Below are 16,888 nucleotides of genomic sequence, written 5' to 3'. Positions count from 1 at the left end.
GTTTGCAGCTGCTTGGCAGAGCCGCCTGTCTTTCACTCTTTCACTCTCTGCCCTCCCCTCTTCCCCCCAGCATCTCTCCGTCCGTCCGTCCAGCCGCGGATGCTCGACAATGGCGCGAAACATCTGCGGCCGCTGCCAGGTAATTACGGTTGAGGCGAAAACGGTGGGCAGCGCCACTCGAACGTGCGACGACACCCCGCAATTAGCCCCCACATCTCCGTCCCGCCACCCACCCCACCAAACGCCACTGCCTCCATGACCGGCGTATTATCACTCCGATTAGAGTGGAGAGAGGTCAAAGGGGACGGCGGCACACTGCACCATCCATCTGGATGAACCTACTGTAAATAGACACCGATCTTTCAGGGAAACATTTGCTTTTGCAATAATACTGATCTGTTTTTTGCACCAAAGAGTGAATAATAATAAACACGTTTTATTACTATAAAGTAATGGAGAGAGACGCACTGGGTTCACTCTTGGAACCTCATGTCGCTCTTCTCCAGGCCACGTCTTCATTCTGTCACAATTATCGATTTGTTCCATTTCGATGACCGTCATGCTCCAAACTTTACAAGGACTTGAGCTGCCCGCTTCCTCACACACCGCAAGCCAGCAGGCCAGTGACCCTCCCATTCATACTTAGTGACAGCCACGCCCACATTGACACGCCCACCAGCAAAATGTCAAAGCCTCGTGCTCCTGTCATATCAGTTATTCCTTATGTCATTCATATGACTCTTACAGAGCCTCAGTGAAATTAACTCTACGGTGCAAAAAAACGTCCCTGAGCTTTTGTTAGCTTTGTGTCTCTGTGTTTACTAACGGATTTCCCCGAAGACAATATGAGTGTTTCGAACTGCGGGTGGAGTTAGCAACTGCTTTATTTATTCAGTTTTTGTTTTTTGTTTGTCTTTTTTTTTTCTCTTCTTAGTCCAGGAGTCCCCTGTCAGGACCCCTAGGCTTCACTATGCCTGCCTGCCAAAAACGTCTGCATCTCCTGGACCCCCTGGAGGCAGAGGACGGCCAAATGTCAATTGGACCCTCTATAGAGTGGCGAGGGGAGGACAGGAAGCGGCCACTGGGAGGAGGCGGGGGTAGGGGGGCACTTTATTTTTGAGCCCTCAACGTTTTGTTTTTGCTTCTCCAGATGCAGAATATTAACCAAGTCAAAAAGGGAAATTGCTGTTTGCCTCTGATTCCCATTTTGAAGAATGCAGCCTCTGTACATCACATCATATTTACTCCCCGGAATGAAAAGTATGAAACCAAATTCTTCAAATCAATCCTAAAAATCCGGATTAATTCTGTTCATCGCATCCTTCAAAACATTTTTATGAACATGAAGTAAAAGAATAATTAAAAAAAAGCAACTTAGAACAAATGAGCCATTTTGTTTGACATAATCTGAAGAGTGTTGTTCCTAAAGCTTTGAGTTATGCCGAGTTTTTACTTATCCGCATTGAGATTTTTTTATTTATTTTGCAGATGAAAAACAGAAAACGGAAACGCATTTTGTGGAATATCTTGACACCAGAGTACTGATGACACATCAGCGTTAAAACACCTGGCCAGATATGCCAAATGATTTTTAATGCTTTAGTTCCACTTTCAAAATGTCCAATTTCAATCAAATTTAGTCCTATTCTTATCCAATACCTCCCTATTTATTCACATGATTATATATGCTTTCATGTTTTAATGGAAGGACGTTGAATTTCGATGCAAATCCTCCAAATTCCCTCTGCGTGCAGGTTAAGGCCACATCAGGCCTGCTCCCCCTGCGTTCACTCCTGACCGAGTTGACATTTGCTTGCACCGATTGCGGCGCAAACCCACAGATTTCCTGTGTGGGAACAAGCAGGCTGCGCATCAAAGAGCCTGGTTTTCACTCGGCGGCTGTTGGGGAAAGTGCCGGCACGATTCCGCGTGCGCGTCGCAGAAAGGCGAGGCGTGTAATTAAACATGTCGTCCCCGCTCCGAACGCATCATTAAAGCAGCCGTGCACACGAGGAAAGAATGAACTGACTGGAAGTAGCGGGGAGCAGCGACAGGCTCTCCAAACAGCGCATACACTGCAATTACTGACGAGAGAAAAGGTGTGTGTGCGAGTGTGTTTGTTTTCGGCGAGTTAATGGCTGTATGGAGGCGACGGTCTAAATGTTTTCATCTGTAACATTTTATCCCGGTTCACCTCACTCAGCGGGAGATAAACCACCGATATCCCACTGTTCAGCAGGAAATCTAGGAGCTTTTTAGTAAATAAGCCACAAAAATATATTCGGGACACGATATTTGGATGAATTTTCACATTTAAGGCTCTCTGCATCCCACAAAAATTTGTCAAATTCAGATCCTCTGCCTCCATCCTATTCAGCTGGTGGAAATATAAAAGTAATTACCTTTTTCCCCCCCAGACCTTTAAAGTCATGTTTGTGCAAAATGTGTTAAATAAATAAATTCTATATTTGTACATTAATATGTTTGATATGTATGATGTTAAGTGTGACTTTTTATTACTGGCAACTTTATATAGAATCAAGTAAGGCTGCAGTCACTTAAACTCAATGTTTTTGACCAATTTCGAGAAAATATGCGGTGAAATCAGAAGAAAATGTGGAGATTTGTTTATTTTGTGTGGATTTTGCAGATATGTGAAAAACTGAAAGAACTTGTTGATGTCATGTGGAGTTTAGAGGGCCGCCTTCATGGTTAGAATGGGCCGTATTCGGCCCCCGGGCCTCGAGTTTCACACACGTAAATCCAGAATTTACTCAGTTCTGGACTGGACCAAATCTGACCTGTAAGCACAGTTGATTGATGCAGACGCAAACTTCCCCACCTCTTTTGATAAATTGTAATTTTGAAATCACAGTTATTACCTGCGTTCACCCAAAGCAAACCCTACAGCCCAAAAAAGACAAAAATATCAACCTAAAAAAAAGTAGAAGCTGTGGGCCTCTTATACTAATTGTTTTTTTTTTGTATCTACGATAATTTATTGGTCCATTTTCCACAACAAACCCAAAAACAATTTCAATTCTGTTGATTGAAATAAATTATATTTTTTGTGTTATTTGCTACCTGGTATTTTTTTCGTGCACTTTTAATTTGATTACTCAAGTACGTTTTTCAACTGTAGTGATTTCTGAGTTATTAAAGTACATAAAGGAGGAATTAGGAATCTCTATTTTGTGTTCGTGTGGCGCCCTCTAGCAGTGTCTGAACGCCACTGCAGCCTATTAGTAGAATTGCAACACATGCTGCCATGTATAAAAAAATGGCTTCCTGTAATTCCTCAAGTTTTGTTGTGCATGTTTTAACGTTTTCATTTGCTGCAGTTTATAACATTAACTTTTCTAACAAGTTAAGGTAATGGCTGTCATGCTAACCATAGCATGAAGGTGATCGCTAGCAAGTTGACCTATAGTAAACAAAAAAAAAAAAAGCCAAAATTTTACCTGGGGATACATAAACAGTTTCGTAATGGACTTGATTATTGGGCAGCGTTCAGCTTCGTCCTGCTGGACTCTTTTTCATCGTAGGAGACGAAAGTCCTTTACAAGTGCACAAGTATTACAAGTGCCATAAATACACTTTCAGCGTCGGTCGCATGAACATTTAAACGCCCTCGTTTTCAGCGCAGGTGGCGTGAACGCAAACAGGTTGCGGGTTGACGCAGATAATCGTCCTGAGCGAATTGGAACGCAGCCTGGTCGGGCTCGCGGCGTCCGAACAGGAAGTTTTTCTGCAAGTTGCAGCCGTGAGCTACGTAGCTAGAGAGGTAAGCGTGAAATATTCAAATATTCGGCTAATCTTTTAATTCTCCGTGTTTTATATTCGCTGTTTTGTAATGTTATTCGGCGTGAGTTCGCTGAATAGTTCCGTTATCTCACTTCGGAGCTAACGGAGCAGCTACATGCTAAGCCAACCTGTTATCTGCTGGTTAAGCTCAGCTGACCGGTTGCTGCCGGTTTTTATCTCAACGCCAAATAGTTCCGTTAGCTCTCCTCGGGGCTAACGGGACAGCTACATGCTAAGCTAACTTGTTATCTGCTGGTTTAGCTCAGCTAACCGGTTGCTGCCCGCTGTCGGTGTTAGCTGCAGCTGGTGAGAGAGAACGTATTATGAAGCTATGGAGGATCGGAAGCTAAAGCGCAAGGGCAGCCGGAGCTCCACCAACCCTGCGGCTCAGACTGGAGGCTTATCCCGGAGGAACAGCTCCTCCTCCCGGGGAAGGAATGCCGGCATGGGGAGCATCTCCAGCCAAAGAAATAAGAGCAGGAGGTAGTCTTCCATATTCTCAGAAATAAGAAAAAAAAAATCAATAAAATGTATGTTTTATTATTATCAATGCAGGGGAGTGAGAGATAATAAGGCAAGATATCCACAAGCTGTGGGAGGGAATAAGACCCAGGGCCAGGCAGCACCCGTCATCCAGCACTCTTTCCTGACAGACGTCTCCGATGTCCAGGAGATGGAGAAAGGTCTGCTCAGTCTGCTCAACGACTTCCACTCAGGAAAGCTACAGGCCTTTGGTAAGCTCACAGCGGAAGAACCCTGCAGGTTTGATACAAATATATTCTAATATTCCGCTACGATCCCGTCTTGTCTCAGGCAACGAGTGCTCCATCGATCAGATGGAACAGATCAGAGAGATGCAGGAGAAGCTGGCACACTTGCACTTTGACCTTTATGCCGAAGTCGAGAAAATGCCTGAGGATCAGTGGAAAACGGCCTCCGACACCAACATGGACAAGCTGCTTTTTAACGTGAGGCTGCTTGCTTTTTAATGAAGCGCCTAATTTTTAAACAGCTCAAATTCAATGAATCTAATTTTACTCATATCTCTCAAGAGCTTCTACTTAAATGTTTGGGATCACTGTGGTGTACCAAGGCAACTGCAAGAATTTTTGCAATTTCTTACAATCCTGCACAGTTTCAGAGGAAGACATACATTCCATTCAAATTCACATCTAATTTATTAATCCGAAAGAGAAATTAAATGTAATTCACTTAATTAGCTATTGCAGACGGTGAGGTGTGAGCAGGAAAAATCTTACAGCGAATTTGAAGACCCCTCTTGACTGAAGACACCCGTTTTTCATGAAGAGGATGGTTAGTTGATCAGCTGATCCCTGTTGTAAACCACCCTGTTGCCATGGTTATGCGTCCAGAGTTTCCCACAATGCATTTTAAGCCTGATGGGCCACCAAGCTTGCGCTCCCACATATTTTCTCATAATTTATTGCTTTCTTTCAGTGTAAAATAATATTTGAACTTGATCCCAAACCTTAAAGCAGTGGTGCATAGAGGTGTTCAACTCCTGAATTATTGCTGATGAAACTCTCAAATTACTCTGGATGGTAATGGATACTATGCCCTTCAAATTTAGCTACTTATTCATCAGCAAGTGCAAATATATTAGTTTCGCAATATCTATTATGTTAAATAAATGTTTTGTCTCCACAGCTCGAGGAGCTCAGTTCTTCCATGTATCCTTTTCACATGAAAAACTCTCCGAAAAGTTGTTTTTCCTTCTTGCCTTTTAAAGGATTTTGATTTAACATCCGTTTTGTGGACACAAAGTAAATTCTTGAATGAATTTGCAATGGTTAGAAACTGTTGGTCCTTCTTCCTTTTGTTGAAATGCAAATGTTTATTTCAACAAAACTACATTTGAGGTTTTACCACCCCAAGTTAAAAAGGAAGTTAAACTTTAATCTTAACAAAAGGCATTTAGTTATCTCGATATTTCAAAACAATTGTCTCCACAACAAAAGATACCTGAATACTCATCATGAAGGCATAATGAAACTGATATGGCAAAGGAAGCTTAGCTTTTGTAAACCCAAGACAGCAATAAAGACCTCCAGTCATTGGTGAATTAGTAAAATGCAAGAATAGTTCAGAAGCCCTGTAAAAATGCTTACAGCTGCCGAGTTGATGACAATGACAAGTTGCCCAAGAGCGACACATTGCTGAAAAACTCCCTCCATTGTCCCACTATGTGTAGAAACCTCTACTAATTGTTCATTGCAGCCATTTGTAATGTCAACATCTGATCAAATTCTGTTTTGCGTAACCTGGTTGATTCTCTCGCCTCACTCGGATTTTCTTTGTGCAACACTTTAAAAGTTGCAGACGATCATGAATACTGAAACATGAATAGGTGGCGGTCCGCTGCATAGGCAAATGTCTAAACATTCTACTTACTGTATTTCTAGTGGGTACTTGTGGCTTAAGTTTCATCTGAATCCATTAGCTTGTGTTGATGTCTGGTCTGAGCAGCGTGAGAGGAAGACAGGAAGAGTTTGAGAACCTGTTCCTCTTCTTGACTCCGCCCCTCCAGCCAGAAGCTGAACCTAACGGACACTCAAGAAATCCCGAGGATGGCCGCCGTGTGACTTTGGTTCTTTCCCACATTACCTCTCCTGAAACCACGTGTAGGCAATCCAACAAGGCGGAGTTGGAGGAAGTTCGCCTGAGGTCGAATGTATTTTCAGATTAGCTTCACTGCACCAGTCAGTTGCTCAAAACGATGGGTTTAACAGTGCTATGTCTCTTATATTAAAGATAAGGTACTTATGTTTTCTATTTATTGTATAATACTTGTAAGAAAGTTGCACGGAGATCAAAGATCTCCAGATTGATTATATTTTACATATTTGGTGCATCCTGTCATTTGTGAAAGCAGCATAGGTTTATAACCCACCAGATTCTTATTTTTCATTGAAAAGATAAGACTGTTATCATTTCATCTTCAGATTTAACAACAAAGATGGTATATAAAACTAGCTCAACTAAAATTCAGTGAATTCAGAGTTTGAATGGAACATGCAAAATGTTTCTGACGGGTCAGTTTGATGCTGGAAGAATAATCACAAATCCAAATGATAACATCACAGCCATGCCTTATTTTGTTTCTTTTTGCCTTATTAGTTTGCCGTGTTTACATCAGCCCAACCCTGATCCTCAAGGTACACTGTCCTGCATGTTTTAGAGGTTTCTCTGCTTTAATGTGCCTGAGTCAACTGATTGCAGTTCATCAAATGCCTGTTAATCAGTCATCAATTGAAATCAGCTGGACTGAAGCAAGGAAATGCCAAACACATGCCTTGAGGACCAGGGTTGGCAAACACTGGTTTACCTGACTGGATCAGATTTTTTTCATGTTTAATTTTAACCACTAGATGGGGGTGTTTTCACACTTAGCCTTTTGCTTGATTTTATTTTTATTGATTTAATAAATGTCATGTCATGTAAGAAAGTATTTTTTTCTCAAAGTCAGTTGTAATAAAGATCTTTAAAAAAACAAAAGGGTGAATTTTTATTTTTGTGTGTGTGTGTGTGTGTATTTTATGCCCTGTATGTCAGAAAATAACATACATTATATTGTTGAATGTCATAATTTGGTGCTTTTGATTAAATACTTTTTCTGGGGTACAATGTTTGTACTATTACAATGACTTTTAAGGACAAGAATTTTGTATTTACTGACAGTAAAACGCACCAGCATCTGCAAAATGCAGTTGTAAGCATTTCAATGTCAGTACTTCTTACACAGGAATAAGTTAACCTCATTAATCACACAAATTTTGTTTGTAAGTATTAATAGAAGTGTGGAAGTGAGTTATGTAACAAATTAACGAGTAACAAGTTCATTTATGTACATCTTTGGGTGTGACAACAGAACAATGAGTTTGACCTCAGAGTCTTATTGAAAGATTTTGAAATATGTTGAAAAATAGTGCAGGAAACCAACTACTTGAAATAAAAGTGAGCTTTTATAGTAATAAGTTTTAAGTTCCATTTAAAGTTTGAACTGCTTTAGTTTTAAAAGAGACACAGTTATTAAGGCTCAGGATGGGATGGGCTGTGTAAAGGAATGCCCTCATCCTTTGTTGACTCGTCTCCATGGTTTCTCCCTGCACACAGATCCACTTGGCTTCAGTAGGCCTGCAGGAAACAGCTTCAAGTGATGGACTTCGCAGGCGCTCCTCACTCGGTGAAGCTGTGGCAGCACAGCGGGCCGGACCAGGAGCCGCAGGCGGGCCCCAAACTGACGAGAGAGACCCGCTTCAGCAGCTGGACGCCCCTGGGCAACAAGCAGAGCAACCTGCAGGTAGTTCTTTCACTTCATCTCATGTGTCTGCCAAACAGGATTCAACAAAAGGTAGTTGGTTGCCACCAGTGCAGAGCTTGGTCAGGGTCTGTGTGTGCACAGTAAAGTCAAGTCCTTGTCTGTTTCTTGGACAAAGCCATTGGCTGCAATGACTTAATGAAATCAATTTGGCTTCCTTTAGCATTTTAAACTAAGCCTGGATTTAGATATCAAACTGGAAGGGACACGTTTGAATTTGAATCTGACTAAATGACTATATTTATATCCATTCTTTTGCATAGAAATTGGAAATTGGTTGATCACGTCAACAAATGTTGGATTCTTGCCTGGTGTAAAAATGAAAAATATGGTCCACCATCTATCTCAAATTAGGCTGAATATAGATGTGTAATCATAACAAACAAACAAAATCTGAAGTGAATTTTTGTACATTTTGTGAAAACAAGAATTTTTCTCAACCTTACATCTTTGTCTATGATTTTTATTTCAGGAAAGAATAAATTGTTGTATGTTGTTTTTTTTTGGCAATATACCTCATACCATACATCAAAGTGTAATTAAAAACTCTTGCTTAAAATACCTGGTTCTATAAACATTATTATGAAATTAAAACATCTCACATTTCACCTCACAAACCATGGATGCTGGGTTTAGAGTGTCATTCCTCCAAATAATTCAACAAATGGTGTAGTCAAAGTCCAGATGCCCCTCCTTAGAGTGTTTGGCTGTGACTAGATATCTTCATTTTCCGTCTGCTTCCTGTTTGATCTGAGCTGTTTGAGGAGCGTGTGAAGCTGCTGCTGCACTGGTTTGATCTGTGGACGGACCCCCAGAGGAAGCGCCTCCTGCAGGCCCTGCTGAGTCGCTGCACCAAGGCGCAGCTTATGTAAGGTTCTTTCCAACACTTCATTCGTGTTATTGTAAAGTCCTACCCTGAGCCTGCAGTCTGGTCCTGTTGCTGAACCCAGGCACTGCAGAAACCTGCTCAATGACTTGGTTCCTGTAACCCGGCTGGACTTCACGGCTGTGCTGCCTCGGTGTCTGTCCCTCTACATCATGTCCTTCCTGTCCCCCCGGGAGCTCTGCAGTGCCGCCCAGGTCAGCTGGCACTGGAGGGTCCTGGCAGAACAGGTGAGTGGATATTCCAGGATGGAAGTTTTTCACAAGACATTTGAAATTAAACAGAAAGTCTTAAACCATTTCTAGACTATGATACCAGCCCATCCATCAGTCCATCCCTACATGTGTAACATCATCAATTCATGTTGTTGCACATGAAACAAAGTGTTCAAGTTGTTGTGCATGTTTAGCGAATGGCTAACGTACCTTCCCTCGTGTCTCCTATCAGGATTGTCTCTGGGCCGGCCGGTGTATCAAGAGAGGTTGGTTCCTTCCCTACGCGCCAAGAGACAAGGAGTTTGGAGCCTGGAGGAACCACTATGTCTCGTGCGTCTCCACTGCGGACCGGCTATCTCCTCTGGAAGCGGACGAGATATATGGGACCCTCCACCAGCCACGCCTGGGGGTGAAGGAGGAGGAAGGGGAGGGGAGCAGGGAGAAGAGGATTAGGGAGAACCTCAAAGAGGCCCTTAAGGAGGAAAAGAGTGAGTAGAGGTTCTGAGTGACTGAAGGAAGTGGGGGTAATGTGAACACAGGTGCAAAGGTGGCAGGCTGAGACAAATTTAGTACATACAGTAGATTGCAACAACTTTATCATATGTATCATTTTGTTTTTCGGTCTTGTCGAACATAAAATTACTTGTCAAACTGAGTTTTGCCTTGACATGTAAACGTCTCACTTCTCATCAGCTGTTCTGACGGTTTAGGTCTGTGATATCTAACAGGACTGGCCTTGATTAGCAGGAGACCATGGGGTTCTAACCCAAAGTCTGACAGAACCAGAGGTGAAAGGTCACAGACTGTCTTGTCCAGCTCAGAGTTGCTGGTTAGGTCTTGGTCTTCTCTCTCCTCGCCAATGAAGAAGGTTGAGTCTCCAACCGCCAGTCTCAGTCCACACAGAAGACGACACCTGGATGAAGTTAGCAGGTGATGAAGTTTCAGTGAAATACAACATCCTACAATTTCAGAACTCTTCAGCTTCAATCCCAAGTGGTGAAGTAGACGTGAACCAGACTTCTGTTGTTTCTTGAAGACATTTTGCATCTCAACCCAAAGGCTCCTCAGTTCCAGCTTCTACTGAAACAGAGTTCGGATTGCCATCCACGCCAACGTAATCCTTTTCGCATTAAACTATGAAAATGGGTCACATGTTGAAAGGTTATGAACTGATTCTGCTTTCTATGTCGTTCTTTTGCTGTAAAAGGTTGTCCAAGGCGAAGACGGCGCCAACTTCTCTCCCCCTCATTGACTCTGCTGCCATCTTGCTGCTCATCTCCAACAAAATTCCTGCTTATGAGGTAAAGAAACCCCAAAAACGTTCAGGTTTCCATTGGAGTGCAGGTTTGAGAAGATGTCCTTTGGCTCCCTCCATCTCCTGATCTCAGGTGGTGCTCAGTGGTGTGAAGGCCCGAGTGGCCGTGGTCCTGTATGACCATAGATGGACTCTCTCGGCTCTCTTCAACCAGATGGAGAGAGCTACTTCAGGGCAGCGAGTGCAAAGGCTCGGCCTTTTGGTTCCAGGAGGGACAGAGGAGGTTCATCTGGTTAATGGTGAGATTTCATTAAGAATCAGTTGGTCATATTTGTCTGTCCGAGTTCCGGCTGAAAGAAGAACCAAACATTTTCTCTTGCATTGGTGGAATACCCAGAGCAAAGGAATTGCAGGTGCTTATTTTTCACTTGATTTTATTCAGTTATGGGCTTAATTATTAAGGTTTTATTCAGACAGTTAAAGCCAACCCATTTAAAAGCCATTCTAGTTCCTTTTTTTGTCATCCAATCATCTCAGTGATACTGTAGTGAGTATTATATCACCATTAAGATGTATCCACTTACTGAAGACTATGGCTGTATGACAGAAATACGTTCAGGATGACGCCATCATTTGTTTGCAAGAACTGCTAATCCACGTCCTTTGCTTCTGGCACTCCTCTGACCGGTTCGAAAGCCAAACAGAAAGACGTTGGATTGGGGAATACGATGCTCAAACGTACACTGCCAGCCCTCCTGGTTGAGGCTAAATTAATTAGATTGGTTACAATCCACCATCAGTTTCAGCCTGATCACTGTGGAGTCAGTAAGCATAGATTGCAAAATTATGTCACTCATTTACTTACTTTCCTAGGAACCATAGGACTGTGCGTTTCTTTCTAGCTGCTACTAACAAAGAATGAGTTGTGTTTTGAGTGGTATTTCTAATTTCCGTATCTTTTAGGCAGTGTTCTGTCTGAGAGGACGTTATCATCCCCAGATCACCGGGAATTCTGGGTAAAACTGTGTGGCTTGGTGGCACCTGGTCAGGAAGGAGGCGGGGTTGATATTTTCTGCCCGCTGGCTGCATCTGGTACAACTTCTGTTTGAATTTTCAAACATTTTAATTTCTCAAGTAATTCTAAGGTCTAAGCTCGTGATTGGACTTGTCACAGTGTCGGGACTCGCTCTGATGTGGAGTCTCTCCGATCTGACTGGTCTGGAAGTTCGCGCTCCTTTGGGTTTTGCCACAGGAAGTTTCCAGAACAGTGAGTTACTCCTAAAGTCGAGCTCTGCTTGCAGTTTCTTGTCGTCGTTGATGTACTGTGCCACTCGCAGTCCTAAGCGAGTGGTCTGGTGGCGACCAGGACCCAGCAGCTCCAGCTCTACGCTACGTGACTCACAGCGTGCTGTTGGGCTGGTGTAGACAGGCCCGATGGATGGAGGAGGTTCTGGTCCGGCTGAGGAAGTCCCTGGAGCTGCAGCTTCAACAGGCTAGTCTACAAGCCAGAGGCAGAGCTCTGGGTCAGTTCTGAACTCAATCAGGACACAGCTTTACTCCGATTAAGCTTTAAACTCATGTCAGGTTCATTTCTAGGACTCTTCCTGTGGGAGAACATTTCCCTCGATACCCTTGGTGTGTGTGGGGAACTCAGTCAGGCTCTGACCGAAGGACTTACGGCTCTCAGCAGACAGAACGAGGTGAGAACTGCTGTAAGACAGGAAGGGAGAACAAACGACAAGGTGTAAACATGAATCCTTACCTGTCCTCACTGCCTCAGAGCCGACCGGTGGAGTTCCTGTCCAGCTTCCTGATGAAGTGGAGCAAAGAGGACGGAGAGAGGAGCCAAGCAGCAGGTGGTTCATCATGTCCAGGTCCACCACCAGGGATACCACAGGTGTTTCCCCTTCTTACACTGTTCTGTTTTCATATGACTGAACAGCAAATATAAACCACGTCTTAATATTTCTGTCTTTAGACAACATTAGATTGGAGATGTTCAGTTGGAAGAGAGCTGCTCCTCAGCGAGCGCCTTTATCTGGGAAGGATGAGGGCTGTGCAGAAGGTAGAACACCAGGACTCTTTAACAACAAACCGAGTCGAAGTTGATCAGGTCAGATCGTTATAATAAAGCAAAGATTGTTTGCTTCTGATCCAAAGCTTGAAACTTAGAAATGAGAAAAAGTTTGGTAACAGAAAATGTTCATGTCTTCCAGTGTTTCTGTTTTGTTTTGTTTTTCATAAATATATTTCATAAAATTTTAGAGTTTTGTTCTTTTTTTCTTGTTTGATTGAATTGAAAATTTAGAATCTAATATTTTAATTTACTTATAGAATTATGATATCTGCTAATTAATTCATAAATTCATTACAGAATTTTGTTCACTTATGTTTATTTTTTTTTTATTTATTCAGTCATTGTTTAGTTTTTCTGTACTTACTGTATTTTTATTTCTACACTACTTTTGGCTTTGATATGAATATTCAATATATATCCATTTATTTTATTATTTTGTGTTGTCACTTTTCAAAATTTTTTTAATCAAGATGTTGATTATTGATTTCTTAGTTTAAATTGCGTTTATGTTGATTTGCTCGTTTTTTTTCCTCTGATTTATTTTTTTAATATGGTTTAATTTTTTAGATTATTGTGGAATTTCTTTTTCGCACTGATGAACTTGTTCTTCATACTAGTAAATATGTCTTCTGTTATCTGCATGGCCGTGTGGAGGTGTACCAGGAGCCTCTCATGGCGGCGCTGAATTCCAACAGAGCGATCCTCGGCTACATCCACATCCAGATCGTCTTCGGCTCCGTTGCGTCGATCCTGCACCAGAACGGGTAAACGCCTGCTGGGTTTAGCGTCACACTGCTGGAGTCAGATTTTAGAGAAGTGTGTGTTTTAGTGTGTTTCAGGCTGATTTACAGGCCAGGCTGCAGCACTGGGGAGCAGAGCAGTGTGTCGGAGATGTGTTTGTAAAATTCTGCTCCAAATTGAACGTCTACACTAACTACCTTAATAATTACATCACCACCATCCACACCATAGATAAGGTAGGACAGTATCGTCTTATTAAAAGTGACGAAAAGGCTCCACTCTTCTTCGCCTAGTTGTGTCAAACGTGTGTGTTTCAGTGCAGGGAGGCTAAACCTGCATTCCGGGCTTTTCTGAAGAGAGCGGACAGAACTCTGCCGACACACATGCTGAGGTAAGACATGCTGCTTTTAGGACAAATGACAGGGTTTTCTTTTTTCATCGATAATACTAGCATGATTTTGTGTGATGGCAACAAATTTTGTAAACGTGCACACAGGTTAATCAGCACATTCCACACTAACGTACCCATAAAAAATAATTTTTCAATTAGTCTGACACTCCCCAAATCAAAAAAAAGCCAACGTTGATGAAAACTTATTTGTAGTTTGCCACACATCCTGCAGGGGGCATTACAGAGGAAGGAGTCTGAGTTCCATTGGATCATATTTGAACTTTGTGGCCCATGGAACGAAAAACTGTGTGGAGGAAAGCTGACGTCACTCTGAACGCACCATCCCCACAGGGACACTTGGTGGCAGCAGAGAACGAGGAAACATTCCAATCACCAGCGCCCCCCAGTGGTGTTAGTGGGTCTGCAACTGTTATCAGTCTGATCCACTGCGATGATGAGTCTGCAGGGTGGTCCACTGGTTCGGTCAGAACCACCTGGAGCTAAACCTGCTCAGGAAAACAGAGATAACGTTGACAGAACTCTAACATTAAAGACATCATCAGAAAAGGGAAATCCGTTTAGGTTTTGTCACTTAAGTATTAAAATGATTTGCTGTTTTCAGTGTATCTGTGTGTGAAGCCTGCAGGAGCTGCTGCTGTGTCCTGTGTGGCGAATCCAGGAGTATGTCACTCTGCTTCAAGCTCTGACCTCACACACTCGACCCGGTCACCCGGACCACCCAGACCTCCGCTCCGCCCTCAACGCAATGCTCCAGCTCAGAGACTTCATCAAGGAGGTAACGGAGCTGGGGTCCACAGAGCCACTCCTGCAGGTTCCAGCTAAATATGGAGATGATTTGTGTGTTTTCCAGTTGGAGAGAAACTCTGGGGCAGACAGGAGGCTGGAGGAGACACAGGAACTAATCCAGGGCTGTCCGGTCAGAGGACTCTCTATTGTTCTTTTAGAAAACGTATTGAAGTCGCACCTTGAACTACTGCTTCTTGTTATGTGTTCACGCTCAGAGCCTCGCTGAAGGAAACCGACAGCTGATAATGACCCAGGATGCCATGCTGCTCGGGAGTCCAGACGAACAGATTCCAGACTCACTGAGGTGACGACTCCAGCTGACTGTCTGTTTGTGTGCGTTCGGTTTGTACAGTAAGCCATTCTGGTCTGTTGCACAATCAGGGCCTTTGAGTACATATGCGACGTGGGACTCTTCCTGTTTAGCGATGCTTTAGTTTTGACCCGGAGACGGTTGCAGCATGTTCCCTTCACCATGACACACCGGAGCACGCACACTTTCTGGGTCTCTGTGGCTCTCAGCAGTCTGGATGTCCGAGAAATCCTACACACCCGCTGTGAGTCTAAAAGCAGCTACAGAAGCCAGTTTGCTTCAGTTTGAGCACCACAGTGATATGCAAGCGTGTGTCCTCAACTGCAGATGTGCGTCACGCCTTCGTCCTGGACGGGCCGCGCTGTTCCTGGGTTTGTGCGACAGAACGGGAAGAGGAGAGGGACAACTTCCTGTCTGCGCTGCGTTTGGCTATAAGCTCCTCCCCAACAGAACATCAGTGAATTTAAGCCAAAGGTATCATTAAATGATAGGGTTAGGGTTAATGCAACACTTAATGTTGCAGTTCTTTCTGCAAAATTAAGTAATTCATTGTTTAACATGCTATTATTTCTCAACGATAAACAACTTCACAAGTTTTCATCAACTGATTTCACATTTTCCAAAATATTGAGTGATGCCAATAATGAGCATTTTAACTTAAAAGAATCCCATATTTGTGCTGCAATATTGATTGCTTTCATTATTTTCTTAGCGATGTTCCATACCCGCAACAATAAATTATTCCACAAATACTTCCAAATGAATTATTTTTATCAAATAGCCTGACATTAAACTTACAAATCAGAAGGATGATTTATCTATTCATCCGTGTTTGACTTTTAATTCCGATATTTTTCCACATATTGAGGTGCAGGTAGTAAACATTTGACGCATCAGTGTATAAAAGGTTTTTATTGTAATGAAAAATAACACACGTCATATTTTAATGAAGGAGCTGCATTAAAACTCATCAGTTCTGTACATTATTGCCACTGTTTTTCTGTGTCCCATATCCATCTTCTTCATCTGCATCTCACAACACAGACAAATACAAATACACATAAAAATATACATACAATTTTGCACTTAACAAGTACATATACCACTCCTTTTATTCTGATTTTTCCATGTCGTTGCCGTTCTCTTCAGACGAGTAATTCGGTTTCAGCAGATAATTTTCAGTAGTTAGTGTGTTTCTAGACAAGCCAATAGAACAAAACACAGACAGTAGACAGCTGCATGTAGTCACTGTTAGAGCACCGCCGATGAAGATTTGGTGAAATTGAACACTTAATTCAGTACAACAGCCACGTGGGTCGGTGACGTCACAGTTTCCGAGTCAGCGGGTTCGGGCTGTTCTTCGTGCGTGAGGCTGGCTCTCTCCCCATTCCGGGAGCCAGTGGCGGCCCTGGGTTCGCTGCCGGGCCGTTGCCGCTTTTCTGAGAGCCGAAACCCTTTGGTTTGGGGATCCGGGTCGGTCCTGGACGTCGGAATGCTTCGAGAGGTATCTGACGGAGAAACGGAGAAAATTTAGCGCGGTGCTTTTTGGACAAGAAAGGTGGCATGCTCTAAAATGTCAGGCTAAATTCTAAGCTAGTTGAAGACCCATTCAAAAAGTTTGAAAATGACTGAAAAGCCCATTTATTTCAGAAACTATCACTAAGTGAAACCTACACAATCCACTAGATCATGTGTCAAAACAAAGGCCCAAGGGCCAAATCTGGACCACCACAGCTTTTTATCCCTCCAGTTTTTCACAAACTTCAAAATTCACACAAAATCAATAGATGCCCACATTTTTTCTGATTTCACTGCAAATGTTTCTCAAAATTGGTCAAAAACATTGAGTTTAAGTGACTGTGAGTGTTTAAGTTTACTGCAGCATAATGTGTGATGGGCTGACACAAACAGAGATGTGGAAGAACAGTAAAACTTAATTTTCAATATGTTTTATATCTATTTTTAATGTTCAGAGCACAATCTTTTACACCTACATTAAAGCCAGTGTGACCAACTGAGAGATTAGTCACCCTCGATGATCACAAAGGGTTAAGTTTTGAATAAGT

The 16,888-nt window shown here is 42.7% G+C and overlaps 3 protein-coding genes across 6 annotated transcripts in view; 2 read left to right on the top strand and 1 right to left on the bottom strand.

Annotated features, from left to right (window-relative positions):
* The first annotated feature begins 3,676 nt into the window (after positions 1-3,676).
* On the top strand, positions 3,677-7,332 carry ccdc28a (coiled-coil domain containing 28A). 2 transcript variants are annotated; one of them, XM_055059281.1, is made up of 6 exons: positions 3,677-3,784; positions 4,102-4,287; positions 4,360-4,538; positions 4,618-4,772; positions 5,473-5,495; positions 6,353-7,332. In XM_055059281.1, exons 2-6 carry the CDS (start codon positions 4,136-4,138, stop codon positions 6,405-6,407), a joined length of 564 nt encoding a protein of 187 aa, XP_054915256.1. In that variant the 5' UTR covers positions 3,677-3,784; positions 4,102-4,135; the 3' UTR covers positions 6,408-7,332. The 2 variants fall into 2 exon arrangements, with proteins under 2 accessions (XP_054915256.1, XP_054915255.1); XM_055059280.1 differs by having other exon boundaries at positions 3,683-3,784; positions 4,066-4,287.
* A 556-nt stretch (positions 7,333-7,888) lies between these two features.
* LOC129378718 (epithelial cell-transforming sequence 2 oncogene-like) lies at positions 7,889-15,803 on the top strand. The gene is given in 24 exon segments (XM_055059171.1): positions 7,889-7,935; positions 7,937-7,974; positions 7,977-8,125; positions 8,899-9,011; positions 9,094-9,256; positions 9,474-9,729; positions 9,970-10,171; positions 10,278-10,355; positions 10,449-10,542; positions 10,630-10,795; positions 11,460-11,588; positions 11,671-11,763; positions 11,834-12,019; positions 12,093-12,196; positions 12,277-12,393; positions 12,475-12,561; positions 13,228-13,337; positions 13,403-13,550; positions 13,632-13,705; positions 14,345-14,501; positions 14,577-14,642; positions 14,728-14,816; positions 14,894-15,066; positions 15,150-15,803. Coding segments are annotated over 24 exon segments (2,973 nt in total). The 3' UTR covers positions 15,284-15,803.
* The window catches only part of filip1l (filamin A interacting protein 1-like), a 47,288-nt gene continuing 46,141 nt past the window's right edge, over positions 15,742-16,888 (bottom strand). For 2 of the 3 annotated variants that reach the window (XM_055059169.1, XM_055059168.1), the window contains exon 6: positions 15,742-16,330. In XM_055059169.1, the coding sequence (XP_054915144.1) occupies positions 16,148-16,330 (183 nt within the window). In that variant the 3' untranslated portion in view covers positions 15,742-16,147. The remainder of the gene's footprint in view (positions 16,331-16,888) is intronic. The other variant, XM_055059170.1, reaches the window with a different exon arrangement.

Source organism: Poeciliopsis prolifica, unplaced genomic scaffold, assembly GCF_027474105.1.
Source record: "Poeciliopsis prolifica strain line A6 unplaced genomic scaffold, Auburn_PproV2 SCAFFOLD053, whole genome shotgun sequence".
NCBI lineage: Eukaryota > Metazoa > Chordata > Actinopteri > Cyprinodontiformes > Poeciliidae > Poeciliopsis > Poeciliopsis prolifica.
Note: the sequence above shows the minus strand (reverse complement) of the source record. Positions and strands in the feature narration are given on the sequence as shown.